Source organism: Limanda limanda, chromosome 7, assembly GCF_963576545.1.
Source record: "Limanda limanda chromosome 7, fLimLim1.1, whole genome shotgun sequence".
Taxonomy (NCBI): domain Eukaryota; kingdom Metazoa; phylum Chordata; class Actinopteri; order Pleuronectiformes; family Pleuronectidae; genus Limanda; species Limanda limanda.
Window position 1 is genome coordinate 3,145,436 of NC_083642.1, and position 27,036 is coordinate 3,172,471.

General features: G+C 43.5%; 2 protein-coding genes and 4 non-coding genes across 7 annotated transcripts; all 6 read left to right on the top strand.

Moving 5' to 3' along the window:
• Positions 1–499: 499 nt before the first annotated feature.
• On the top strand, positions 500–6,673 carry ccnt1 (cyclin T1). 2 transcript variants are annotated; one of them, XM_061075112.1, is made up of 9 exons: positions 500–676; positions 1,331–1,412; positions 1,507–1,635; positions 2,302–2,362; positions 3,024–3,085; positions 3,201–3,256; positions 3,406–3,569; positions 3,706–3,776; positions 4,389–6,673. In XM_061075112.1, the coding sequence occupies exons 1-9, from the start codon at positions 504–506 to the stop codon at positions 5,634–5,636; spliced, it is 2,046 nt and encodes a 681-aa protein (XP_060931095.1). In that variant the 5' UTR covers positions 500–503; the 3' UTR covers positions 5,637–6,673. The 2 variants fall into 2 exon arrangements, with proteins under 2 accessions (XP_060931095.1, XP_060931096.1); XM_061075113.1 differs by lacking the exons at positions 500–676; positions 1,331–1,412; positions 2,302–2,362 and having other exon boundaries at positions 1,527–1,635.
• Positions 6,674–8,558: 1,885 nt separating this feature from the next.
• kansl2 (KAT8 regulatory NSL complex subunit 2) lies at positions 8,559–16,338 on the top strand. Its single transcript, XM_061074490.1, has 9 exons — positions 8,559–8,599; positions 10,500–10,757; positions 10,847–11,019; positions 11,137–11,251; positions 12,821–12,984; positions 13,097–13,260; positions 14,208–14,304; positions 14,838–15,091; positions 15,996–16,338. Exons 2-9 carry the CDS (start codon positions 10,507–10,509, stop codon positions 16,212–16,214), a joined length of 1,437 nt encoding a protein of 478 aa, XP_060930473.1. The 5' UTR covers positions 8,559–8,599; positions 10,500–10,506; the 3' UTR covers positions 16,215–16,338.
• On the top strand, positions 9,724–9,858 carry LOC133007919 (small nucleolar RNA SNORA2/SNORA34 family). The gene has a single exon (XR_009680210.1). It is a non-coding gene; the product is annotated as a small nucleolar RNA SNORA2/SNORA34 family (small nucleolar RNA).
• LOC133007920 (small nucleolar RNA SNORA2/SNORA34 family) lies at positions 12,140–12,274 on the top strand. Its single transcript, XR_009680211.1, has one exon. It is a non-coding gene; the product is annotated as a small nucleolar RNA SNORA2/SNORA34 family (small nucleolar RNA).
• LOC133007918 (small nucleolar RNA SNORA2/SNORA34 family) lies at positions 13,557–13,691 on the top strand. Its single transcript, XR_009680209.1, has one exon. It is a non-coding gene; the product is annotated as a small nucleolar RNA SNORA2/SNORA34 family (small nucleolar RNA).
• On the top strand, positions 14,404–14,538 carry LOC133007921 (small nucleolar RNA SNORA2/SNORA34 family). Its single transcript, XR_009680212.1, has one exon. It is a non-coding gene; the product is annotated as a small nucleolar RNA SNORA2/SNORA34 family (small nucleolar RNA).
• Positions 16,339–27,036: the final 10,698 nt, after the last annotated feature.

Below are 27,036 nucleotides of genomic sequence, written 5' to 3' on the forward strand. Positions count from 1 at the left end.
CTCTCTCCATCTCTATATTTCCCTCTCTCTCTCTGTCTCGCCCTCTCTCTCTCCATCTCTATATGTCCCTCTCTCTCTCTCTCTCTCTCTCTCTCTCTCTCTCTCTCTCTCTCTCCATCTCTATATTTCCCTCTCTCTCTCTCTCTCTCTCTCTCTCTCTCTCTCTCTCTCTCTCTCTCTCTCTCTATCTCTCTGTCTCTCTCCATCTCTATATTTCCCTCTCTCTCTCCATCTCTATATCTCTCTTTCTTTCTCTCTCTCTCTCTCTCTCTCTCTCTCTCTCTCTCTCTCTCTCTCTCTCTCTCTCTCTCTCTCTGTCTCTCTCTCTATATATATATATCTCCATCTCTCTCTCTATCTGCCCCCCACCCCCACCCCCCGCCCTCCAAAAAAAAAAGAAGCATGTTATCGAGGTCGAGCAGCCTTGATCTGGGCCCCGCCCCCTCGCTGTGACGTATGTTCCTGTGACGCAGGGAAATTTTAAACTCTCGTCCTTCTCAGTGATGGCGGCTTCGTTTCGTTCTCTCCCTGAAACCTGTAACAACAAATGGTCCTACAACCGGCAGCAGATCGACAACAACCCCTCCCGGCGGGCGGGCCTGGACCCGGACAAGGAGCTGTCCTACAGGCAACAGGCGGCCAACCTGCTCCAGGACATGGGCCAGCGGCTCAATGTGTATCTTTTGTCGGGGGCAACTAGCCGCTGTTAGCACGCTAGCCGCGGTTAGCATGCTAAGCTAAGCGAGGGGCAGCTCCTCATGATGCCGGTGCGGCGGAGGGCAACGCCGGTGCTCGCTCCGCGGGCTCGGTTCTAACCCCAACCCGGTTGGTGTTTGTGTTTCGGGTCCGTTTCCAGCCGCGGTCGCTGCGTGGTGTCGGTCCCCCGGCTGCGGTTGTCCCCCCCCCGGGCGGCGCAGCAGGCTGAGCCGGGGCCGCGGAGGAGGCCTGTGCGGTCGGCCCGGGCCTCCAGGACGTTAGCATTAGCATCGCTGCTAGCTGTAAATGTTTGTGGGGAGATTGTGCAGAGTTGTACACCGCGTTGTGTGTAGAGACGCTTGTGTCTTTTAGTGAACGTGTAATACACACTGTTTGTGTTGGGCTAACGGTGTTGTGTTGTTTATTTGGAACATCTTCCGGTCCACCTCAGGAGCTGTGCAGCTAGCAGGGCTTCAACTTCTCTGCTCAGTAGCTGCTGGGACACTATCATGTTGTTATATAAGCTAATGTTAAACTCCAAACTTGTGTTGTTTCACATGCAAACACCTTATAGGCCCTTTAAACTATCAGGTGTGGTACAGTGTTGGTGTTGTCCTTAACCTCCATGTGTCAGGTCCCAACTTACAATTAACACAGCCATTGTGTACATGCACCGATTCTACATGGTCCAGTCCTTCACCAGGTTTCACAGAAATGTAAGTATTGATTTGTCGTCTCCACCTCAGGTCCCACATGCAGCTGTCGGTGAGCAAGCATTCATGGTGTTGTGTGTGTTTCTTGTGTCTCCAGGTCATTTCTCCTGCAGCTCTCTTCCTCGCAGCCAAGGTGGAGGAGCAGCCCCGGAAGCTGGAGCATGTAATCAAAGTGGCCCATGCATGCCTCAACCCTCAGGACCCGTCACCAGACGTACGCAGCGAAGTAAGTGAAAGTTTTCTGCACTTTCCCTCGACTCCTCCTGAGTTTACCTGATAGAGGATTCCTGGTAAAATTGGTTTAAAGATACTGTGTTTAAATTAAGAGACTTCTTTTTGGTTTATTGGTTCTACTGAACAACAAATTGGCATTAATCTTTTTATTCACAGCAGTGGGCCGTTAATGTAATCATTGTTCCAAGAGACTCCCCCCCCCCGCCCCGCCCCCATCACATCTCCCTTCTCCTGACATAATCTCTTTGATAAAGAACAACAGCTATTTTAACTCTTCTTTATCCGTGCGTTTCACATTGCATTTTTAAACCGGGTGTTTTATTATGAGCTGTCGGTACTTCAGATGTTGGGGTTTGCATGAAACATTCTTTGAAAGACAAAATGCATCCCACTGTCTGTTGGTTTTCAGTCATCCAGGTAATGTGATGTCTGTTATTTGTAAAACAAGAGCATCTGTACAGGCTGCACCGCTTTAATCAGCTCCACGTGAAAGGTAGGTTTAATATATGTTGGACCGTATTACACACCCAACCTTTCATTTTGTTATGGATGCAATAAGATGTATGGTATCCAAAATCACAAAGCATGTGCAGTTGCTCTTGTTCGACAATGGATAGAGGGCGCCCAGTGAGTAACGTGCCTGTCCTCTCAACCTCAGGCCTACCTGCAACAAGCCCAAGACCTGGTCATTCTTGAGAGCATAATACTCCAGACCTTGGGTAAGTTTGGAAGGAAGAACTGGGTCCCTTGATTTCCCTCCAGAAACATGTGATTGTAAAATAGTGCTAACATTTGTTTTACTTTTGTCCACAGAAATTCTATATGCTGTTAGAAGCTATTTGAAAGTGATTTTCATGCTTCATATTGGCATTCACGTAACCCACCGGTTCATAACCCATCATTTCCTTTTGTTTTGGTTAAAGCTCACATCTTCCTCTTCATGTTTTTTAGCCTTTTTTTGTAGGTCTGTGTGATGACGTGCTGCATTATCATCAGATCAATGGTTCTTAGTACGTCCATTGTAGACTGTCTGATCTCATGCCTTGTTCAAAATAACTCTTTGATTTAATTCCCGTCAAGCGACAGAATATGAGGCGAGAAATACATTTAAAACCCAACAGACTTGTCATTAATGATTTTCACATTCAACAGCTGATTTTTCTGATGTTGTCCCGGATGTTATGAGAAGACTATGCAAAGGGACATCCCACATTAATCTTTGCAAAACTTACTTTGGTGTAACGATACCGACTTTCTGATTTCCAGGGATTAATGATTACATCTGAATGGGGAAATTGGCATGGAAATTGGGTTTAGCTCTATCGCCTGGTGCATATATTAGTCCTTAAGCTCTTTCTCCTTGTCCTCCTTTTATTACAGCTTTTGAAATCACCATTGACCATCCACATACTCATGTTGTCAAGTGCACTCAGCTCGTCAGAGGTGAGAATCAATTCCTAAGTTGTGAAATTCTGTTTAGAGATTTCAGCACGATTTGTAAAGTGGCACATCCCTTCTTTGAAACTGCAGGTTTTAATTGTATTTGTTTGATCTGTTGTTGTTCCAGCGAGTAAGGATCTGGCCCAAACATCTTACTTTATGGCTACGAACAGGTATAGTCACAGTTCACTGTAAAACACAGGCTTTCCATGTTTTTTAGTGTAATCCTCAAACTCAATATACTGAATGTCTGTTCTTTCTCTCTCTCTCCCTTTCTTTTTTGTTTTTTCGCTGCCTTCCTGGGACGTATCCTGCCACGTAGTCTGCACTTAACCACGTTCTGCCTGCAGTACAGTCCGCCAGTCGTGGCCTGTGTGTGCATCCACCTCGCTTGCAAATGGTCCAACTGGGAGATCCCCGTGTCCACAGATGGCAAACACTGGTGGGAGTATGTTGATCCCACAGTCACCCTGGAACTGCTGGATGGTATGTTCTATAAATGACGTCATATTACAAGCAGGAATGATGTGTCTATGAAGGATAAGTAATGCATCCCCAAGCGAATTATCTCATGAGGTTTTAGGATTATTATAATTTAACTGTTGCGTGTTTCTTCCCTCAGAGCTCACACATGAGTTCCTGCAGATTCTGGAGAAAACGCCCAGCAGGTTGAAACGGATTCGCAACTGGAAGGTAAAGCTTTATTCCCCGTTGATCCTTTATGAACTGCAGAGCACAACCCAGTCATCCATTAGGGCTGTGACCATTCTCCAAATCCACGGTTCAGTTCAGACCAGTGGCGGCTGGTTATAAAATGTATTGTGGACTAAATCACTGTGGCAGTGCTCGTGCCTTTTGCATTGATGCAGAGATGTTTTAGGTTTCGCACCCACGGCACGGTCCACAGTAGCTCTGTGCCGACACTTTGAAACAGCAAAAGGGTGAAGCCATAAAAAGCTTCACTTACACAGAAATGTAAGCCTCAGGTCCCGTGGTTGCCAAAAGTTTAAGGACCTACGTTCACTTTTATTTGGCCGGCACTCAACACCAGGAAGTTTATGTATTCAGACTTTAATTAAATTGGTGGTTAATTAAATAAAATTTGAAAACAATTTCTATTGAATGATTCCAGGCGCTTACCGTCTACCAGGTAGCTGCACAGAGACGTGTCTCGGTTCTGTCTTCTGGAATCGTGTCAGGAAACGGCGTCCGTTTGACCCGTGATTTAGGTCTCGGTTTGAGAATCATGAAAACTTTTTTAAGTTGCCTCACTTAACCAAAACTATCTGTTTCCTCAATGTTCAGGCAGGAGGTCAGACACCGAAAGCCAAGCCCAAAGTCCAGGAAGAGGGTGACCAGAGGGACACCATGATGAGCATGATCTCCATGGCTTCATCCGAGAGTACTGTTGCAGGTTTGATGAGCCTCTCCGCTCCGCCATCGGCCTCATCGTCTTCATCCACGGGGGAAAAGGGCGCGTCTGGCAGTGCGGCGACTTGGAGTGGAAAAGGTCAGGCTGTTGTAGCTGAACAGCAGCAGCTGGCCAACAACGAGGTCCATGCCCCGGCCAGGGTGTCGCTGAGTGAGTACCGCGCCAAGAATGCTGACGTCCTGGCCGCCCAGAAGAGGAAGCTGGAGAACATGGAGGCGAGTGTGAAGAGGGACTACGCTAATGCTGCCCAGGCTCTCATTGGTCAGCAGCAGAGGAAAGAGAAGCATCATCACCAGCAGCAGACCAGCTCATCCTCCTCCGACATGTCCAGTCCTTCGCCCATTATTCTGAAAATCCCCCTGGAGAAGGAGAGACATGAAAGGGGCTCTCTGAAAATGCGGATCCCTGTAGCAGGGGGAGGAGGCAGCGGCACCCGGGATCAGGACATCAAAGTCAGAATACGAGTGCCTGAGAAACAAAAGGGGAGTTCGGGGGAGGAGGGAAAGAGCAGGGAAAAGCATAGGGACCGGTCTAACCATCACCATCATCACCACCACCACCACCATTCCTCTTCTGGCAATGCCTCGCTTTCCTCTTCACATAAACATTCATCTAGCTCTGGCGGAGCAGTAGGTAACAGCAAAAAAGTCCCCAGCGACTCCTCGAGAACCAGCTCTTCATCCTCCTCCACGTCACGCAAGAGGACTCACTCCCAGGAAGGCGCGGCAGTCGCTCACCCCACCACAAAAGTCAGCAAGTCCTCTAGGAATCCCTACCAGCTCCCGTCCCTGTCTTCCTCCGCTGGGCACGGCCCTGACATTCTCCCTGCCCTGGGCCTGCCCCTCCTCCCAGGGAGCTACCCCCACACCAAAGGTGACAAGACGGACACTAACGGGCACGGCACGGCCGGCGGAGCCCAGTCCAACGAGTACCAGGACACTTTTGAAATGCTGAACTCTCTTCTGAGCGCACAAGGGGTCCAGCCCTCCCAGCCGTCCATGTTTGACTACAGATCCCAGTTTGGGGAGTATCGGTACAGCGGTGGCTCCCGAGGGAACAACTCCAGACCACCCCCACTGCCTTCAGACCCACCCCCACCACTGCCCCCACTGCCCAAATGAGTTCCTGATCAAGAGATGTTATGTACATTATGCTTGGCATCACAAACATCAATCTTGTTACATCAAGTATTTACTTATTTTTTTTTTTGGACTCAACCATGTTTTTTTTATTGGGCTTCAGTGTGACAGCAGAGAAATGTTATTGTGAGACGAATTAGGTTTTTTTTACAGTTCACTTCTGGGGCAATAATAAGGCTTGAAAAGCAAAAATGTGATCAAAAAATGAGAGGAAGGTGTAGATATTTTTTTTCTTTCTTTTATTAATTCAAAGGAAATGCAATGATGGGACCTGATTACTGTTGTAGAGGAAGTCATCGTCTTGAAATCATGAGGAAACTGAAAGATTTCCATCACATCTTCTTACCGATTGTCTTTTTTATAATGTTTTTATAGTATGTTATTTATTAATTGAATACTTAAAAAAAACATGTTCCCCTTTTCTACCTTTTTTTTTTTTAAGGCTTTCCCTTGATGTTATTTTAGGCAGAGGGATAATTCCTTATCAAGACTGTACAGGCTAGTTTGAGAGTGCATGTCTCCAAAGCCATCTTTTCAATATTTTTGTCTTTTTTAAATATTTTTCTTTTTTTTTTTAACAGCCATAACCTAAACAATGGTATTTTACCCCTGGTGTTTATTTTCTTTTCTTCATTATTTCGTCAACTTGTACAAAGATTGTAAAAATGTTTTAAACAAACATGAATTATTTTTTAACATTTTGTTATAAAAATTGCAAAAAAAAGAGATGTAAATTAAGGAAGCTTGTACTTTGGTTTTTAGATTTCCAGTGTTACAGTCATTGTTTTAAATGGTTGTAAAATATTCACATTCAGCTCTTTACTGATTACACTAATGGACAAATGTTCATGCCGAGAATATACATTTATGGTTTATCAAAGGGTTCAGAGTTCAGACATATCTACCCAGTATGGTCACAATAAAGAAGCTACCAGCAACCAACTTTGTGGTGACCATATTGTTCACAGTGTACAACAAAGTATTTACAATACAGATTATAAAAGACTAATCATGGGTCATCTGTCTGTCTTTATGGTTTTCTTTCGTGTATGCATTTCCTTTTTGGGATGTATTTGCATTTGTAAACCACAGTGTATGCAGTGTCAATTCATTCTGGTCTAAATTAGTCATGTTAAATATGTCTTTTGACTCCATACCGTGCATCTTCAGTTTAATCCCTTTACACGCCATGACTCATCATAATGTTTACATGTGTTCTTTTAGTTGTGACGTCATACACGGCAGACAGGTTCTCCTCATACCTCCACTACAGTACGGTCATTTGCATGAAGCATAATACTGTAATTAATCTGAATCAATGTTAACATTTTGTGTTGGATCTAAAATAGTGAAAGAGGTGCTACTTTTTTGCCAAGAAAATCGGGTATCATCTGTATATTTCATTCATATTAAGCTTTATATGGTTTTGATTGTATAGTATTACTGCTTTTAACCTGCGTTCTGTTTGTTTCGGTTTGTAATGAAAAACATATTTGTTTTTAGGCGGTTCACAGTAATGCAGTACAACAAATCAGCCATACAATTGTAAAATATTTTTGTTCCCTTGCTCAATGGAAATTGTGCGGAAAGAGTACAGCTCTTTGCTCAGGCAGCAGAGGTTTTATTAGTTATTGTAACAGGGAAACAGTAAATGCACTGAATATTTATCTCAGTAGGATTGCCTACAATGCAACTGACCATGTGTTACATGTATTGTGGTTAGACTATTATTAGAGTGGATGTCCAATATATCATTGCCATTTAATAACTTTTCTGTTTTGGATCCGGACAAATCTTCCCGTCTAAGTATTAACTTTATGCTGTGAAAAGGTCGTACAAAAGGACACACATTTTTAAAATAAATCCATATGTGAGAAAAACAGAAGACACTCATGCAACCTATCAATGCAAAATCACATTGCTACAATAAGTTTCCTGTTTTTTCATGTCTTGGTGTTTTCAGTGACACTCAGGTCTGGAAATGAAACGTTATGGGATTTTTGTTTTGTTTTGTTTTAGTTTAAAGGTTTTACTCCACCGGTCAGACGTTTTAGAACACCTCCACTGCGCAAGTTGTTGCTGAGATTGACTCCGTAAACTGTGTCCTCCTTTAACCTTAATTATGAAATGTGTCGAGTCCCTCGGCAGCAGAACACACTGGGTTCGTTCTACAATGGACTTTTACCATAGTGTGGGAAGTTTCGATGCAGAAAGTACCACAAATAAGTTGCATTTGTTTGCTTTAATCCCAAATCACCTGGATCTAAACATGCAGACAGTTCTGCTCTTTGACCATTTGAAGCCAGCGTCTGTCGTGTTTTGGGATCATTATTTAGCTGCAGGATGAACCCCTGACCAAACAACATGTCTGCTGGGTTTCCTGTTCTTTCTCTCACAACTCTGACATAAACTTTCTGCAGGAGAGCAATGAACTAATAATCCATCAGAGGCTGTTGTGTTCTGCAGAGACGTGTGTAAGTTGCTGGCTTGATCTGCAGCAATAGTTTGCATTTACTTTTGCGGATGACTTTACTTCAGTGATGCAGGAAATTACACCCTGGCACTTTACTTCGTACATTTACAGCATTTACGGTTATTTGCTGACTCTAAATGGCTCAGTTGTCAATAGGAACCAGTGGAGGTGTTTTAAAGCTGTTGAGCAGGAGTGTATGTGAACACTGTCTTTTTGATATCATGTGGTTGCTTTATTCTCAATTAAAGTCAATAAATATTTTAAGAAAAAAACGCCCGTTGCTTTTGTTTTTCGTGTTTTCAAACTTTTGCCTGGGTGAAGTGGCTGCAGGTTTTTGAGTGGCGGCTCGCTCAGCCAATGAGGAAGCCTAGGGGCGGGGCGACTCGGCCAGTGGGAGCCCGGCGGGGGCGGGGCGGAGCGGCAGTGTAAGCAGAGCTGCAGCAGCGGGAGGAAGGCGATCAACCGACGCGAGGTAAGAGCCGTGAAACCGTCAGTTCCACCCGGGTTGTGTCGGTGCTGCCTCGCCCGGTGCGACGGGTGGAGAGCCGCCGGACCCGCACTCACCACGGGCCCGGTACAACTCGCCTCCCGCCCGCGGAACGGGGAGAATTAGCGGATTGCTAGCGTTAGCTGTGGCTAATCCAAGATGGCGGGTCCCCCCCCCCCATCGCCTGGGAGTGACGCAGCGGAGAGGCGGGTTGACGCGAGGCTCGATGCCCGGGGACACGTGTTCAACCCGGGGGGACATGTCCCTCTGGGGTCGGTCTCTCCTGGAGACTCCGGGTCTCCGTCCGGGCCGAACCGGTTCTGACCGGTTCTGTTTGATTCCGTGCTAGCTCACCTGCGCACTTTAATGTATTAATGATAAATAACACGTGGTGTGTTCCTACAGCTGTTATTACACTGTAACTACTATTTCATATTAATATCAGACAGCTTCAAATAACAAACTCTTATCGGCTGTGACCTTTGCACGCAGTTTGTTTAACGGCTAAATAAAAGCCACGTTGGTTCTCAACATATTGCACAACCCCACCGTGCGAATTGTATGTAAATTTGCACAAATTCGACAAACCAAATTCCGTGTAAAATCGTGTAAAACCTGCAAAATACAAAATCAAAATACCCATTCTGGATTCTAACGTGTTTTCAGATCCGCTGCAGTTTGATATTGAACTTTAACCTTTGCCACGTTTTCAAGTGTCGGCCTTCGTCCACACGAGGCCGGAGAGATTCATGTTCAGCTTTCATTAGCAGCTGGTGTACCTCTGATCCAACACATATTATACCGTTATTGTTTTTATCTGTTAAACGTTAACATTAAAGTTTCAGGCAGAAACTTATCAGCTTTAGTTTGTTTCACTTGTCGTAGATGTAGCTAGCAAGACAAAAACTAATATTGTATTACGTTAATGCCACGAGGATATTTCTTTAAATGTTTAGTTTTGATCCTCACATTTGAGAACGTGAACGGACTGTTTGACATTTGAAAACGTGTCAAAAGACGTAGATCTGGTAAATATGCTCCACCACTTGAGTAATGTCTTTGTTTATAAAATGTACATTGTGTGTTTTATCTATTGAGTCACCGTCCTTTTGGCTTTGAATCAAGACCACCAGCTTGTTGTAGCTGTTGGTTTCAAATAGAGCCGACATGAACTCCTTCCTGTGGTCTGTTGATTTCTCCCAGAGTTAATATGGGGTTCATCATTTCAGTTGGAAGGAACACAATCATTTTCCAACACGCCTTTTATTTATGAATCCATTTTATCGGCCAGTCCGGTGATATTCTCAGATTTCTAGTCTTGTTAAACTATCATTTCAAACCCATAATTGATAGATAGATAGATAGATAGATAGATAGATAGATAGATAGATTACTTTATTCGTCCCCGAAGGGAAATTAAGTCGTCATAGCAGCCGGTATATTTGAATACAATAAAATACAATAGAATAAAATAAAAAAATATTGAGGTTGAAAGAATAAAAAACAGAAACACAAGATAAATAAAATATAAGGTGCAGTGGCAAGATGATGGTAATAGTACTGATGATATGATGGTATTGTTATCGTTAGACAGTATATAAAAATAGTACAGTATATATAGTTATAATATAACTTTATATATGATAGTAATTATACCAATATAATAGCAGTATATAGTAATAATGGCAGCAACAGTATATATAATAGTAATATAATAATAATAATTATAACATGTACACATGTATAAATATGTGTATATAGACTTATAATTGGTGTAAGTGTGCGTCTTCCAAGACAGAAAAGCAGCAAATGTTGAAATTAGCGAAGCTTGAACGAGGGAGTTTTGTAATAATAATCCAAATCCCTTCCTGTTTAATTTTTGCAGAGTAACAATGAACAGGATTCGAATCCACGTTTTGCCGTCCAGTCGGAACCGGGTGGCCCAGCCCCCCCGACCCCAGGAGCCCCAGGCCTGCTCCTTCACCCAGCGACCATGCTCCCACCCCCGCCTGGAAGGCCTGGACTTCTGCCTCAAGCACATCCTGGAGGACAAGACGGCGCCGTACAAGCAGTGCAGCTACGTGTCCTCCAAGAACGGCAAGCGCTGTCCCAACGCCGCGCCCAAAGTAGACAAGAAAGAAGGGTGAGTAGAAGATGGAGTCTCAAATGTCTCCTGCTTGATGACACCTGAGAAAACACCAAGCACCTGTCTGACTTCTGTGTGTTGTCCAGCGCGATGCTCTGTGCAGAACACGCTCGCAGGAACGCCATGGCTCTGCGGGCTCAGACCAGGAAGGCGGCGTCCGCTCCGTCCCCAGAGACACTGCTGTCTCAGCTCAGTGGCTTCAACCGCGCTGAGACACACGGCCTTGAAGGAGGTCGTTCAGAAGGAAGTCGAGTTGTAGGTAAATGGTCAAGTTCAGTCTGATTAATACTTTGTTAACCCCGTGATATGAATCTTGTGAAGCTAGGGGAGATGTGTAGAAGTAAATCTGATGTGTAACAGTTTCCTCTCTGTGCAGATGAAGACAGTCTGAGCGACGAGGACCAGGGACCCCTGGTTCTGGACCAGACGTGGAGAGGAGACCCCGACAGTGAAGCCGACAGTGTTGACAGTGATCACGAGGATCCTTTAAAGTACGTGGACTCATGGAACCGCCCAGCACGTTCTGCTGTGACTTCACACTGTCGAGCATCTTTCTGCTCATCAGCTCAAACCCTCAATTATCTGCATCAAGCAATGTGTGTCAGCTGATGGTTCAAATACATTCTGAGCAGATTTCTAGTTTTTAGCTGGTAGGTGAATAAATTAAGATGAAAATTCATTATGCAAACTAAGAAACACAAAATGGAGGAACTGGGCGGAAACTTACAAATATTCAAATTAACCGCAGATGGTGAAATGGCCACAAACAGATCATGGAAAACCAAACGTGAATATTAAATCTTTGGGGGGGGAAATTCTTATTGTGAAATTTAAACAAACTATCGTTTTTAAAAGTATAAAACTGCAATGTGTGTTTTATTTAATTAATATTAAGCCCATAGAACACGCTGCATATTATCAAATGTTGTAAAAGGTCTGTTACATTCCAGGGGAGTAATAATATAAATAACCCAGTGAAAAAGAATCCTGGGCAACAGATGAATAAACAACCAATAGTAATTTATGAACAATGAACTGAAAACAACTTTTCAAAAGGGAAAGTGACACCGAGCAGCAGCTGTAACAACTGAACTCAAAACCATTATAGTTTTAGCTGTTAAACGTCATCATTAAAGATTCAGGCCGAAACGTATCACTAGTGGTAGATGGAGCCGGCTCGATTCCACACAAACCAATATTATATTTTCGTAAAGCAAAGAAGATATTTCTTTAAATGTTTAGTTTTGAATCCTCACATTTGAGAACGTGAACGGACTCTTTGACATTTGAAAATGTCTCAAAAGACGTAGATCTGGTAAATACGCTCCACCACTCGAGGTAATGTTTTTGTCTATAAACTGTACCTTGTGTTATATCTTTTGGCTTGGAATCAAGACCACCAGCTTGTTGTAGCTGTTGGTTTCAAATAGAGCCGACATGAACTCCTTCCTGTGGTCTGTTGATTTCTCCCAGAGTTAATATGGGGTTCATCATTTCAGTTGGAAGGAACAAAATCCTTTCCCGCTCCACCGTTATTTATGAATCCACTTAATCGTCGCGTACGGTGATATTTTCAGATATCTAGTTTTGTTAAACTAATATTTCAAAACATTTTCTTATTGTGAAATTTAATCAGCAGTTTAATTTTAAATCAGTTTGACGACCAGAAGTCAACATGAATAAACAAACAATAGTAATTTATCAACAATGAACCGAAAACAACTTTCCAAAAGGGAAAGTGACACCGAGTAGCAGCTGTAACAATTGAACTCAAAACCACAACCCTAAAGAAACTGAATGGTCACGTTCTCAGCAGCATCACACACAGCTGGACGGCTGCCACTGGTCCCAGTGAGTCGACTGGTTCTTCACCACCAGGGCCTGATGGGTGGTTGCTCCCAGCCGTGCTCACTCACACAGCTGCACCTGAGTGGACAGTCACAGGTCTTAACCCAGTTGGTGTCTTCAGACTCATGGAGCTGGTTGGAGGAGCTGCACCGAGCAGGTGGATCTTTTACTGGTCGCTGAACTTGTGAACTAAAGTATTTGTTGTCCTGTAGACATGCAGGTGTCTACACAGCAGAGGAGGTGGCTCTCATCACCCGGGAGAAGCTCATCCGGCTCCAGTCTCTCTACATCGACCAGTTCAAACGCCTGCAGCACCTGCTGAAGGAGAAGAAGCGCCGATACCTGCACAACCGCAAAGTGGAGCATGAATCTCTCGGTAAATCACACAACTATAAACATTGTTTTCTTTAACTTGCTGTTCAACAGTTTGTTTTCACTCCCATTCATGTCCTCAGAGCCTCACTGATATCTGCTCATGTCTCTAACAGGGAGCGGTCTGCTGACGGGTCCTGAAGGGCTGTCCACCAAGGAAAGGGAGAACCTGAAGAAGCTCAAAGCTCTGCGTCGATACCGTCGTCGGTACGGCGTGGAAGCTCTGCTGCATCGGCAGCTGAGGGAGCGGAGGCAGGCCGTGACGGACGGGGGTCTTCAGGTGGGTCTCATCAGCAGCACATTAAACTACTGTCAGGTCACTGTAGCACAAAGGTTCTCACTAGAGAGTAGATGTAGCTAGCAAGACAAAAACAAATATGGTATTACGTTAATGCCACGAGGATATTTCTTTAAATGTTTAGTTTTGAATCCTCACATTTGAGAACGTGAACGGACTGTTGGACATTTGAAAACGTGTCAAAAGACGTAGATCTGGTAAATATGCTCCACCACTTGAGTAATGTCTTTGTTTATAAAATGTACATTGTGTATTTTATCTATTGAGTCATCGTTCTTTTGGCTTTGAATCAAGACCACCAGCTTGTTGTAGCTGTTGGTTTCAAATAGAGCCGACAGGAACTCCTTCCTGTGGTCTGTTGATTTCTCCCAGAGTTAATATGGGGTTCATCATTTCAGTTGGAAGGAACACAATCCTTTTGCAACCCACCGTTATTTATGAATCCATTTTATCGGCACGTACGGTGATATTCTCAGATATCTAGTTTCGTTAAACTATCATTTCAAACCCATAATTGATAGATGGATAGATGGATAGATGGATTGATAGATAGATGGATAGATAGATAGATTACTTTATTCATCCCCGAAGGGAAATTAAGTCGTCATAGCAGCCGGTATATTTGAATACAATACAATAGAATACAATAGAATAAAATAAAAAATATTGAGGTAGAAAGAATAAAAAACAGAAACACAAGATAAATAAAAGATAAGGTGCAGTGGCAAGATGATGGTATTATCGTCAGAGGTCTTCAGGTGGGTCTCATCAGCAGCACATGAAACTACTGTCAGGTCACTGTAGCACAAAGGTTCTCACTCTAAGTGCTGGTGTCTGGTCGTGTTTATTGTTTATTTGACCACATTTTACAACATTCTTCTTGTGTTTTCTGCATCGACTTCATCTGACTCTTGTTTCCTCTGTTGCAGCCGAACTCGAGAACCGTGTACGAGAAGTGCATCTCGTTCGTGGAGGGAACCCGCTGCATCAACCCCTGCCTGCCTATGACCCGGCACTGTGTCTCACGTATCCTCAACCAGTAGTTTGATCTGTTTCCACACAAGAATCCACACATTTCTCTATTGAATGGAAGGAGAACTGACCCTAGTGTGAGTCATCATCCTTTTGGCTTGGAATCAAGACCACCAGCTTGTTGTAGCTGTTGGTTTCAAATAGAGCCGACATGAACTCCTTCCTGTGGTCTGTTGATTTCTCCCAGAGTTAATATGGGGTTCATCATTTCAGTTGGAAGGAACAAAATCCTTTCCCAACTCGCCTTTTATTAATGAACCCAAAATATTGTATGTCTAGCCGTGTGCTTTAATGTTTTTAATTCAAACTAGATTAACAGTTGTTTTCTCAGTATCGGCTCAGACACTCGGTGATTAAACTCCAAATACTCGTGTTGCTCTTGACCAATCTGAAAAAACCAAGTGTGCTTGTTCTGAGCAAAATCAGTTACTTCAAGACTCCTCAGCTGTAACATTAACAGTCAAGAGTTGTGTCTGTTTTGTGTTTGTGCGACGATGTGATTTCCCTTGACTCCCCGACACCTGCAGACATTTACCAGGACGGCAATCAGGTGCTTTTCAAAATGTGTCCCGGCCTGAAAGACGTCCCCTGTGAGCGCACGGTGCACTTGGGTCAGTCCGACGACCCCCGCTGCACGCTTCACCTCACCCTGCCCCCCCCCATGTTCCAGCCGGAGCAGGAAACGCCCCCACAGGACCAGCTCGCCCTGGCCAGCAGAGACATGTACCTGAGTGCAGCAGAGCTCCAGCCCACAGAGAGCCTTCCCTTAGAGTTCAGTGATGTACGTAGTTATTACCCGACTACTCTCTTCTAACGCTGTTCTGTAACAAACGTGTGCGATACTTAATATTAAATACTCAACAATCAGTCAAAGATGTGACGATGCTCGTTTCAGCCATTTGGTTTGTTGAGTGTGGGACAGGAGTGGGAGTGGAACACAGGAAGGTGGTCCTGTCCTTCCATACATCCAGAGGAGCTGGTGCTAACAGCAGATAGTTGGAGTCTAGTCTCCATTTGTTCTCAGTCAAGCTGCGAGAAAGTGTTCAATCTGCTCATGGGCATCAAATGACATCTGGCTGAGTGGAGCCGTTAAGCTCAGATTTGCAGATCAAGTTTCTACTACAGATGAGCTGCTCCAGAATTTATGAATCTTGTTGCAGCCGAGCGTCCACAAAGGAAACGTGTCGGCTGCAGAGCGACACGTGAGGTTTCTGGAGTTCCTCAGATTAAAGTAGACCTACGTACTAAACTAAGTGCCAGCACTCTGCTTTGAAGCCGTCCTGCAAATATTCCACAATAAAAACTTGAATGACAAATGATTGAATTCAGTCAACAGATTCTCAGGAGTGCTTTTACTTTGAAATTAGCACAGACACCAAACCTGATTGTGATTCAACAAGACTAAACAAAACATGCAGATTGGAAAAGAACTGAAATTCTGGTTTAGAACAAACAACCGGACCAGGACGGTTTGAGGAGGGAGCTGTAGCTGCTCTGGATATCAGTATCAGACTATCGCAGCTTTTTAAATTCAAGTGCTGCTTCCGTGAGATTTAGTTTCTCTCGTGTTCTATGAATTTGTCTCGAACACAAAGGGACTGGCTGCTTATACACAGAACTGCAAATGTCTCCTATGACCAGTTTGTTGTGAAGCTTTAGATGTCATAAATATCCCTGTCATGCAGGACCTGGATGTGGAAGGGGACGGGATGCAGGGCCCGCCGTCGCCGCTTCAGTTTGACACGGCGCTGGCCCTGGAGGACCAGACCATCAGAGCCATCGCCGAGGCCCCGATGGACATCCTGACCGGAGAGGACCCGGACCAGGGGGACCTGGACGCCTCAGGACAGGAGCTTTCAGAAAGAGATGTGGATTCCATCATGGACGACCGGGTTCACTCATGATGTGGGAACTCGGATGATGAAATCTTCTTTGTTTGTCACTCTGTTATAATCTGGTGCAATAGAATCCTGGTGACTGTGTCAGACTGAACAAAAACATTGAAATAAAGTTGTCTTCTGCACTTGAGTTGCACTGTGGACTCTGCATGGCCTCACATCAAGGTTCAACTCATTCTGTGACAAACACAAAACACATCCTGACACGTCCAACATATAAAACATGAGGATAAATGCTTAAATAAAACAAAAGATTCAAATGACTTCATTAAATCACTTTTCTCGTGGCAAACTGTAATTGTCTAAAACCTTCAACTGTCAGGATTTACTCTCCTGTCGTCGTTCAGCTCATTGGTTTGATTTAGCAACTACGATTTCACCTTGTTTCTCACGATCGACACAGCTCACGGTGTAATAAATATCCAGATGTTCTGTTTGTTTGGAAAACAAGTCGCTGAATCGAGTCGATAAGGAAACCAGTTATTCTGCTGTCGCCACAATCTTGCACCAGATGTTGTGTCAGAGGTCGTTGGAGGTGAAGAAGACTCAAGAACAAAGTCCTTAAATAGTTTTAATCAGGCACCAATAAAACACTGACTCCTACAGGTTCAGAGGAGGATCACAGGCTCGTGTTAGGAGTCACAATGAGACACTTCACAGGAACCTGCAGATTTATATCAACTTGTTCAGTCCTTAGAAAACAAAGGGATTTAGTTTAAATGTAAAATACAGATCTGTAATTTCACTGTCTTTTGGGGTTTCTGTGTTTTAAGACTTGTAGCGAGGAGACATGAAAATATAATGTTTATAAGTGAAGAAAATATTCAGTGACTAAAAAAGAACATAGCGATTATCTTTAATACAGAAAAATGACTAGTGTGTGGCTGCTCTGCCTAATTTACATTTTAAAACGCCCAAGTTAAGTTCGTAGTAAAACACTTCACATCTATATATGATTTGACATTTCTGTGACAACACAGTGAATTTTATTGTATAAAAAGTTAAATTCTGGGGAAATGATTGATTTGATGTGATGAGTTCTGAACTGTGAAATGTGTTTTTACGCAGAAAGAGGAAAAATGGACGTGTGACGTTCTTCTTCACGTACCTGCTATAAAGTACTTTATATAAACTAAACTCCTCTGTGCAGGTTGTGTTAACAATCACACACGACACTGATTTGACCTTTGATTGACAGATCATCTCTGACAGACACACACAGACTGTGCTGCTTCTTCCTGGAGCTGTATTTATTCTGTTTCCTCTTTTATTCTGTTGTGGGTTAAATTTCTCTTAAACTGTAATTCGTATATTATTTATTATTTAATATTCGTATTTGTAGTAAAACACTTCACATGTATGATTTGACATTTTAGGGTTCAGTTGTTGAGGAGCTACAGAAACAAACACAGTGAATTGAATCCCTTAAAAAGACAAATTCTGGGCAAATGATTGATTTGATATAATGAGTTCAGGCTGAACCTGATCTCTGAAATGTATTTTTACGCAGAAAGAGGAAAAATGGACGTGTGACGTTCTTCTTTATGTGATATAAAGTACATATATACAACAAAACCACTCTGTGAGAATGAAGGTTGTGTTATTAAACGTGAAAACAATCACACAAGACACTGATTTGACCTTTGATTGACAGATCATCTCTAACAGACTATTCTACTTCTTCCTGGAGCTGTATTTATTCTGTTTTCCTTTTTTATTCTGTTGTGGGTTAAATTGTTCTTAAACTGTAATTCCCACTTTAGATTAGATAGATAGATAGATAGATAGATGATAGATAGATAGATAGATAGATAGATAGATAGATAGATAGATAGATAGATAGATAGATAGATAGATAGATAGATAGATAGATAGATAGATAGATAGATAGATAGATAGATAGATAGATAGATAGATAGATAGATAGATAGATAGATAGATAGATAGATAGATAGATAGATAGATAGATAGATAGATAGATAGATAGATAGATAGATAGATAGATAGATAGATAGATAGATAGATAGATAGATAGATAGATAGATAGATAGATAGATAGATAGATAGATAGATAGATAGATAGATAGATAGATAGATAGATAGATAGATAGATAGATAGATAGATAGATAGATAGATAGATAGATAGATAGATAGATAGATAGATAGATAGATAGATAGATAGATAGATAGATAGATAGATAGATAGATAGATAGATTATTTTATTCATCCCCGAAGGGAAATTAAGTCGTCATAACAGCCGGTATATTTGAATACAATAAAATACAATACAATAGAATAAAATAAAAAATATTGAGGTAGAAAGAATAAAAAACAGAAGCACAAGATAAAATAAAATAAAATAGGTAGATAAGGTGCAGTGGCAAGATGATGGTAATAGTACTGATGATATGATGGTAATGTTATTGTTAGACAGTAATTAAGAATAGTACAGTATATATAGTATATAATATAACATAATATATATTTATATATGATAGTAATTATACCAATATAAAAGCAGTATATAGTAATAATGGCAGCAATATATATATAATAGTAATAGTGATATAATAATAGTAATTATAACATGTACACATGTATAAATATGTGTATATAGACTTATGTATACAAAGAATATACAGAGAGTATGATATAATATATGATATATAGTAGAGGTATGAATATAAGTATTTGACTATACAATAGGTAATATAATATACTATGAGTGTAAGAATATGTAGACAAAGTGTGCAAAAGACAATATTATTGTATAAATTAAACTCTCATCTCTCATCCACAAACAAACAAACAGTTTCTAGTCCCTGACCCTAGAATCCATCATCATGTGGGGGGGGTGGGGTGGGGGGAGCTGAAGTCATGTTTGGCAGCATGGGGCAGCCTATGACCAGCAGAGGAAGAATGGGGCGGGTAATGCAATTCCATACAATGACATCATCACTCCTCCTGAACCCAAACAGAGGAGGGAGGCTGCAGGAGACGGAGCTGCTCCGGACAGTGTCCTCTCCACAGGGTCCTCTCCACGCACACATGAGGTGAGTGGGGGTCTGGATGGGGGTCTGGGGTCTGGGTGGGGGTTGTCCTGGGTTCGGTTCGGTTCGGTGTGTTTCGCTGCAGATCGACACCGACACCGCGGATCGTTGTGTTTCAGCAGGAAAGTGTCGCGAAGCCTCGGACGCTTCATTGTCTTTGTGTGTTTTTTCTCAGATTCAAAGTGTGTGTTTGTGTGTCTCCTGCTGCGTGTGAGTCCTGCAAAGGGCGGACCGACACCGGCCCACGGGCGCAGGGATTCTGGGGTTTTGCACAGGGCCCGATGCCCCCCCTCCCCCTCTCACCCCCCCCTTCCTCTCAGCCCTGATCCTCTTGTTCACATTCAGCTGCAGAGAAAATGGGTTTGATGGTTTTGTGTTTTGCCAGCAGAGAGAAAAGGGAACAAGCAGCAGGAGGAAGTGACATGTGAGTCCGAGCCGCTTCTTCATTCCTCACAGGAGAGAGAGAGAGAGAGAGAGAGAGAGAGAGAGAGAGAGAGAGAGAGAGAGAGAGAGAGAGAGAGAGAGAGAGAGAGAGAGAGAGAGAGAGAGAGAGAGAGAGAGAGAGAGAGAGAGAGAGAGAGAGAGAGAGAAGGATTGTTGACTGCAGCAGAACATCACTTTGAGTCAGGCTCCACCGTCATGGTGTCAGGATGAAGATGAGGATGAGGATGAAGATGAGGATGTGTGTCTGCAGAGATGGAGGATAAACCAGCTTCCTCTCACTGATCCAAATTCAATCTGCATCGACCTCCCTGTGGAGTTGAAGTCTCAGAACGTCCGACTGATCTGTGAGTGTTGTCGTGCAGCTTGGTTGATCTTCAGGAGACCCCGAGCGGCTCCTCTGACTGTTCTTCTTCTCTGTGAGTGTTGTCGTGCAGCTTGGTTGATCTTCAGGAGACCCCGAGCTGCTCCTCTGACTGTTCTTCTTCTCTGTGAGTGTTGGTCTGTGGATCCAGGAATCCTGAAGCTGTCACTAAACCCTCCTGCGTCACGTGAAGCTATTCAGACACATTAACGAGGATTCAATCACAGTGAATCATAGTTTATCTTGTTTTGATTCAATCTGCTTCGACCTTCCTGTTCATCACTTGATTTAAAGTCACGGAACATCTGTGAGATGTTTGCAGTGTTGTGCAGCTGGATGGAGACAGCTGAGCCTCGGAGGTTCGTGCTCCTCTGAGTGTTGTTCTGCTTTGTTAGTTATTTAGCAGGATTACGCAAACACAACGGTTCAGAGGGATCTGCACTGAACTGGTGGAAGGAAGTGGTTTCGGGTCAGAGAGGAACACGCTACATTCCAGGAGTCTTTAAGATGTCACTAAACCATCCTGCGTCACGCGAAGCTATTGAGACACATTTAAGAGGATTTAATCACAATGAATCGTTGTTCACCTGGTTTTTTAATTCAATCTGCTTCCTGTTAATCAGCTGATTCAAAGTCCAACCAGCCTGAAGAAAAGTGTCTTTCTTATTGTTTTCTGATGTTTGACCTTCACTGTGCCGCGTGACCTTTAATTCAGGTTCCACCTGAAAGAGGAGATATGATCTGAGCTCATTTTAAACCTCAGTGTGTGATGATTCTCAAGAGGAGAAGACAACTCACAGATCCTCACGTCCAGCAGCTACTGGTTTATATAGTTATTATACAAAGTGATTCGAAAACATGTTAGAATATTGTTAGGACCTCAAACATCTTTTCACATCAAGTGCGTCCACCTGATCTTCTAACGCACACTTTAGTTACTAGTGCACAAAAGGTCTGAATGGAGATTGTAAAACAAAAAGGTGAAATCAATGTGTTGATAAAAAGACAACACAACAAACTTCAGTATTGGATGGAAACATGTGTGTGTGAGTGTAAACTAAACCTTTAACCACCAGAGGCTGATCCTCCTCAGAGTTCCACCACATTAATCATCTGGTCTATTAAAGTGAAACTTCCTCAAATTGTTTTTTCTTAGAATAAGTTTGTTTTATCTGAAAAAAAGCCTCAAAATAATCTTTTCTAAATCACTGAACCCAGAGAGACCCAGAGGCTCCTCCCAATCGGACGGTTGGAAAACCAATAATCGGTTATTCAAACAAATGGATTATTTTCTGCCCGGTGACTAATTGATAAATGTTTGCAGCTGTAATGAGGTTACTCCAATGACTTCAGTGTTCGGTGGATTTGATTAATGCCCACATTACCTAAAGGTATTAGAAGCTGTGTTGGCAACAGAAACTTGTTATCGGACCAAAGTTCCCAGAGCAGCTTCTCCGTGGACGTGACGACCTCCGGATCGTCTGAATGGCTCCGTGGTCACCGGGACGGTTTCTGCTCGGTTTTCACTCTGTGGAGGAATTTTTATTGGCAATAAAACACGTGCTGGTTGATCTGAATAAGTTGTGGAGCTATTTCACATTTAAAACATCTCAGATATGTTCATGTAGTTATTAGAAACACCCACAGTTAACGATGTGTGGTGGTTGGTTGGAGGCCAGGTGTCCACGCTCATGCTGTTCTCATTGTCTCAACGTTCTCCGAGCTGCAGGTCGGAGGAACCGAGGACGGAAGGACTGTGAGAACTCGGTCTCTTCTGGAGCCTCCAGGAGATGGCCGGCGCTCAGGCTGTAAAATATTTAAGTTTCACTGAAGATCTCCTCTGAAATGCTCGATGAATCTTTTAGTGTTTGCAGGCAACGTTTTCCTAATTTCTGCCTCGAACAGAGATGACGTCTCCTTCGTGTCCTTTTCAGATCCTCTGTTGATGTAATGCTGCAGTTTGTTGCTTTTGGCCACTGCTGACAAACGTCATGTAAGAAACTCTGGTAGCCTCAGCGGCACAAAGACTCAGATGGAAAGGTTCGAGACGAGAGGATTTGTCTTTCTAGTATTTGAGATGAACGTCCAGATCAACGTTTGATCATCGAAACGTAAAGATTCTTCACACACGTTCTGGAACGAGCGTCGTGCAGATTCAAAAAGGACCAAACGGTCAAATCTAGACAATCTGCTTTGGATAACAATCTCAATATAGTAAAACTGAACTATAAACAGTGAAGTGACTGCAAAAAAGCATGGAAAAATATATCTGAGTGATAAAAATACAAACTACAAGTGTATTTCTTATGTTACAAGAGGAATATGTGAAAATATCCCTCAGATACATCTCATCCACTTATAGAAATAAACAGATCGAATGTGAACAGATTCTCCTCCTTCAGCAGATGAATGTGAAACATGAGCGTCAGGGAAAACCTGCTGCAGCTCTCCAGTTCTTCTGACTGGATCCTCCACTTACTGGATTATTTTCAGTTGCTTCACGTAAATCAAAGAGTTTGAAACATGGATTTGAGCATAAACGTGTCACACTCAGATGGAAAGGTTCGAGACGAGAGGATTTGTCTTTCTAGTATTTGAGATGAACGTCCAGATCAACGTTTGATCGTCGAAACGTAAAGATTCTAGAACAAGCGTTGTGCAGATACAAAAAGGACCAAACTGTGAAATCTAGACAATCTGCTTTTGATAACAATCATAATATAGTAAAACTGAACTATAAACAGTGAAGTGACTGCAAAAAAACGTGGAAAAATATATCTGAGTGATAAAAATACAAACTACAAGTGTATTTCTTATGTTACAAGCTCGTGTCAAGAGGAATACGTGAAAATATCCCTCAGATACATTTCAACAGATCGAATGTGAACAGATTCTCCTCCTTCAGCAGATGAATGTGAAACATGAGCGTCAGGGAAAACCTGCTGCAGCTCTCCGGTTCTTCTGACTGGATCCTCCACTTACTGGATTAGTTTCAGTTGCTTCACGTGAATCAAAGAGTTTGAAACATGGATTTGAGCATAAACGTGTCACACGTGAAACCATGTTAGTTCAAGAACACGAGGACCCGGCGGCGGCGTGAGGAATGACCTCAGAGCTGCAGAGAAATGTGGTTCCACTCGCCGCTCTTCACGTTACACGTAGGAAACCGCGTGTTCGAGTGCGAGTTCGGTCCCGGTGCAGCTCTGCACCCCCGAGCCGCGCTGCATTACATCATGAGGAGCCGAGCCAGTGACTGGTTCCAGTGTAATGGGCAGAATAAGTGCTCGCTCGCTCTGTGCGACTCTAATCGCTCCCAGATGTGCTGCACGTCTTTGTCCCACATCTTGTACCAGACGCCACATCGGGGGTGTTCAGACTTTATGATAGAAGGGAAACGTGGCGCGGAGTAAGTGTGTAATTTGGCCGTTGGTTCCCGTTAACTGGGTTTTGGTTATTAAATGGTTTATTAGGCGTTGCAGTGAAAAAACCACAAAGCGTAACAGAGTTGAACCAATTAGACGACTGATCAGTTCTGTGGAAGATAAATCATCAAGTCTCCAGAGGAACCTCGGAGCTTCAGGAAGTGGATTCAAACAACAAACTGTACCAGAACTCACCCGGCTCCGAAACTGGAGTCCGGTTAGAAAAGTTGATCGACAGGAAATGAACCAACAGCCTCTTTGGCTCAGGCTCCTTTCACTCAAAGCTCCGAGGATCCGTCGTTAATGAATCAAAAACTAGTCAACAAATTCATCTGGAATGAAAATAAGTGGTTCAAACATCTCAATTTCTGTTTGTCCAGACTCAAACTGAACAGGACCAGCAGCAGATGTGTTCTCTAAAGGAAACGTAGTGATGTGGACGTAGCTGAAAGAAAAACGTAATAATGTCCAAGGTGACGTCTTCAGATGCCTTGTTTTGTCCGACCTAAACCTCTAAAATAATCAGTTTATAATAATAAACAACCTTCACATACATGGAGCAGGAGCTGGATCATGTGTTACAGATTTTCTTTGCTCTACATCAGGGGTTTTCAACTGGTTTTTGTCCCAGGGACCAGTCTGACTAGAAAGTGATCCGCAGCCCACGGATGTGCCTACGTGTGTGTGTGTGTGTGTGTGTGTGTGCGTGTGTGTGCATGTGGATAGAAGGAAGTTTAAACATTTGGTGTTCCATGTTGATTTTATTTAAAGACCTCAAACAAATCTAGAAAAATCTGTGAAAAAACTACAAAAACGGTTGATTCTCAGTGCTTAGGAATTGAAAACAAAATTAAAAATGCAGTTTGTAGTTGTACTGCATCTCAGAACCATATGTACATCAATATATAACGTTCATGACTTGTAATGTACAGACATGTAGCTGATTAATAACAATCAACATGAACTGGGGCTACAACTGAAGAGGGAAGATGACAAAGTAATGCAGAATACGTCACAAATGAAAATCATACAATATCACACAAACAATTGAGGCCGACTTGAGTTTAACCTCATGATCACCAGCACCTTTATATTATTTTAGACATTTTTCTTATTTTAGATTATTTTTCACGATATTCTGGAAACGTGTTGAAATATCAAAGTGAATTTCACGGACCCCCGGTTGAAACCCCCTCCTCTACATGAAGCTGGTTTGTTTGGTTTTGACTCGACGTCGTTTTAAATCCCGAGCAGAAGAAGAGTCGACGGAGGCTGAAGGTCGAACCCGCGGTGGAATCTCACCTCATCAGGTCGTGGTGGATCATGTTCTCCAGGAGGACAGAGCAACGGGACAGTAATTCAATGTGTGGGGGGGGGGCAGACAGGTCAGAACCTCCTGTAGTCGGCCTATCTCTGTCCCCCAACCCCCCCCCCCCCACTGCATAGACGACCCTGCTTTGAAGATAGGCCGCGGCTGGAGCTGGGATGTCTCCTTATCAGTTATCAGTTATCAGTTCAGCCCCCCCCCCCCATCAGATGCATGCAGGGACTGTAGATACAAGGTTTATACACCAAAGGCTCCGCATTAGCATCGCAAAATATTCATCAGTTCCCCCACAGAGCGGAGGGGGGGGGGTAGGACAGAGCTCCCAGCAGGGGGGAGGGGCCTCACTGCAGATCATCATCTCTTCTGTTGACTCGCACATGGTCGAGTTATCTTCACCAAACGAGTTATCTTCACCTGCAACGTCTCCTCCCTCTTCCCTCGGTCTTCTCGCCTCCGGACGGAGACTTTGTTTCCTCGTGAGCAGAAACACGAGCTAACGCCGCCGGCTTCGTGTTTCCCATCGTCACGTGAGCGGCGTCGGACACGGCCTCTGAAACACGCCGCCTGAATGTGTTGAGGAATCCCAGTCGCTCGCCAGAGGCCTCACTCCGAATCCGAATCCACCCGATAGAGGAATCTGTGGTCGCACAAACATCGAAGTTGGCAAAACAGCTTCAGCTTTTTGCAGCTGTAACTAGGGTTGCAAAATTCCGGGAATATTCAAAGTTGGAAACTTTCCTTGGGAATTAACGGGAATTAACGGGAATTAACGGGAATTAACGGGAATTAACGGGAATAAACTGGAAATGTTGTGGGTCATTTATACTAACTGTATTTACCTTGTCATATACAGACATAAATATAAACATTTTGTTGTGTCATAGTCTGATTTGAGCCCTGAGGAAACTTTGGGCACTTGACTCTATGCTTCTGCATCGTTGTGTCATTCTTAACATAGGTCTTTGCACAGTATTTGCAAATGTACACAGCCTTTCCTTCTACATTGGATGGGGTGAAATGTCTCCACACATGAGAGAGTGCACGTGGCATTGTTCTGTAGAATAAGATGAGAAAAAAGTTTGTAAAAAAACACTAATGCAATGCCAGAGATATAAATAGTTAGCCAAACAATTGGAATCGTCTGTAAACATATTTTACAATTGATGGATAAATGAATGGAAATAGTCTAGATGAACAGATGAACAATCCTCAATCAGCATGCTAATATATTTTCCCCAGTAATATCATTGAAACTTACCTGACTAGTCCTTCACACTACAGCAGGCCTCAATAGCCCTGCTGTAGAGTGAAGCATGCTGGGAGTTATCTGTGCATGTGATGGAAGAATGCACAGTGGAGGCTTGAAACTCAACGTTCCATACATCTTTAAAATAGAGTTTTGAATGATGTTTTTATTGCTCAGCGTTTAATTTGCACAGTTTTTTTTTTTTTCTAAATTCCCGAGCTTAATATTCCCGTGGAAAGTTTCCTGAAATTTACCAGAAACTTCCCGCCCCTTTGCAACCTTAGCTGTTACAAACATTTGATTCATCGGCCGGAGGAAACATCGGCTGGAACGAAGCTGTGATCGATTCAGTGGAACCACGTCTGCAGCCGCGTCCTGTTCGGCCACAAAAGGAATTGAATGTTTATGATTCTGCTCTTGTCTTCTCGTGTGGACACATCAGTGAGTGAGGGGGGGGGACACTGGGACCTTGTGTCTCTCGAGGACGCTGTGTTGAACACTGTGTCTTTGTGCACGCCTGCAGTTTATTTTCATTTGTCTTAAAATAAGTTTGTTATTGAGGCGCGTTGCGAGCCGCACCCCCGACTCCTCCTCCCACCCGGCGCCCGGTCCCACAAGGTGCTCTCTGACACGCTCTCCAGCTTCCTGTTTCCAAACCTCTGCCCCAGTGCGACCTCTGACCCCTGAGGAGCGAGCAGCGCCCGGCCCGTGGAGGTCGGGTCGGGCGGCCTGATGGAGAGCAGATTGTTTGGAGGCTCGGACCAGGATCTCCATTCATAACCCCCCCCCCCCCCCTTATTATCTGTTATTCTGGACCATAAATAGTTCTTCCTCTTGGCCCGACCTTGGGAAAAGGAAGTGGACGATGAGCGTGCGTTGTGCGGCCGCCTCGGGTTTGAGCCGCTGCGGCTGGCGGCCAGATGTGAGCAGATGTGGAGAAGATGTCCGTAGCTTCACCGCTTCTCCTCAACCTCCT

Excerpts from the sequence above, each read along its gene's own strand:
- kansl2 (XM_061074490.1), top strand. The coding sequence starts at position 10,507 with ATGAACAGGATTCGAATCCACGTTTTGCCGTCCAGTCGGAACCGGGTG. Across the intron at positions 10,758-10,846 it reads AAAGTAGACAAGAAAGAAGG|CGCGATGCTCTGTGCAGAAC; the intron begins GTGAGTAGAAGA and ends TGTGTTGTCCAG. Across the intron at positions 13,261-14,207 it reads TGACGGACGGGGGTCTTCAG|CCGAACTCGAGAACCGTGTA; the intron begins GTGGGTCTCATC and ends CCTCTGTTGCAG.
- ccnt1 (XM_061075112.1), top strand. The coding sequence starts at position 504 with ATGGCGGCTTCGTTTCGTTCTCTCCCTGAAACCTGTAACAACAAATGG. Across the intron at positions 1,413-1,506 it reads TCACCAGGTTTCACAGAAAT|GTCATTTCTCCTGCAGCTCT; the intron begins GTAAGTATTGAT and ends TTGTGTCTCCAG. Across the intron at positions 3,570-3,705 it reads CACCCTGGAACTGCTGGATG|AGCTCACACATGAGTTCCTG; the intron begins GTATGTTCTATA and ends TTCTTCCCTCAG.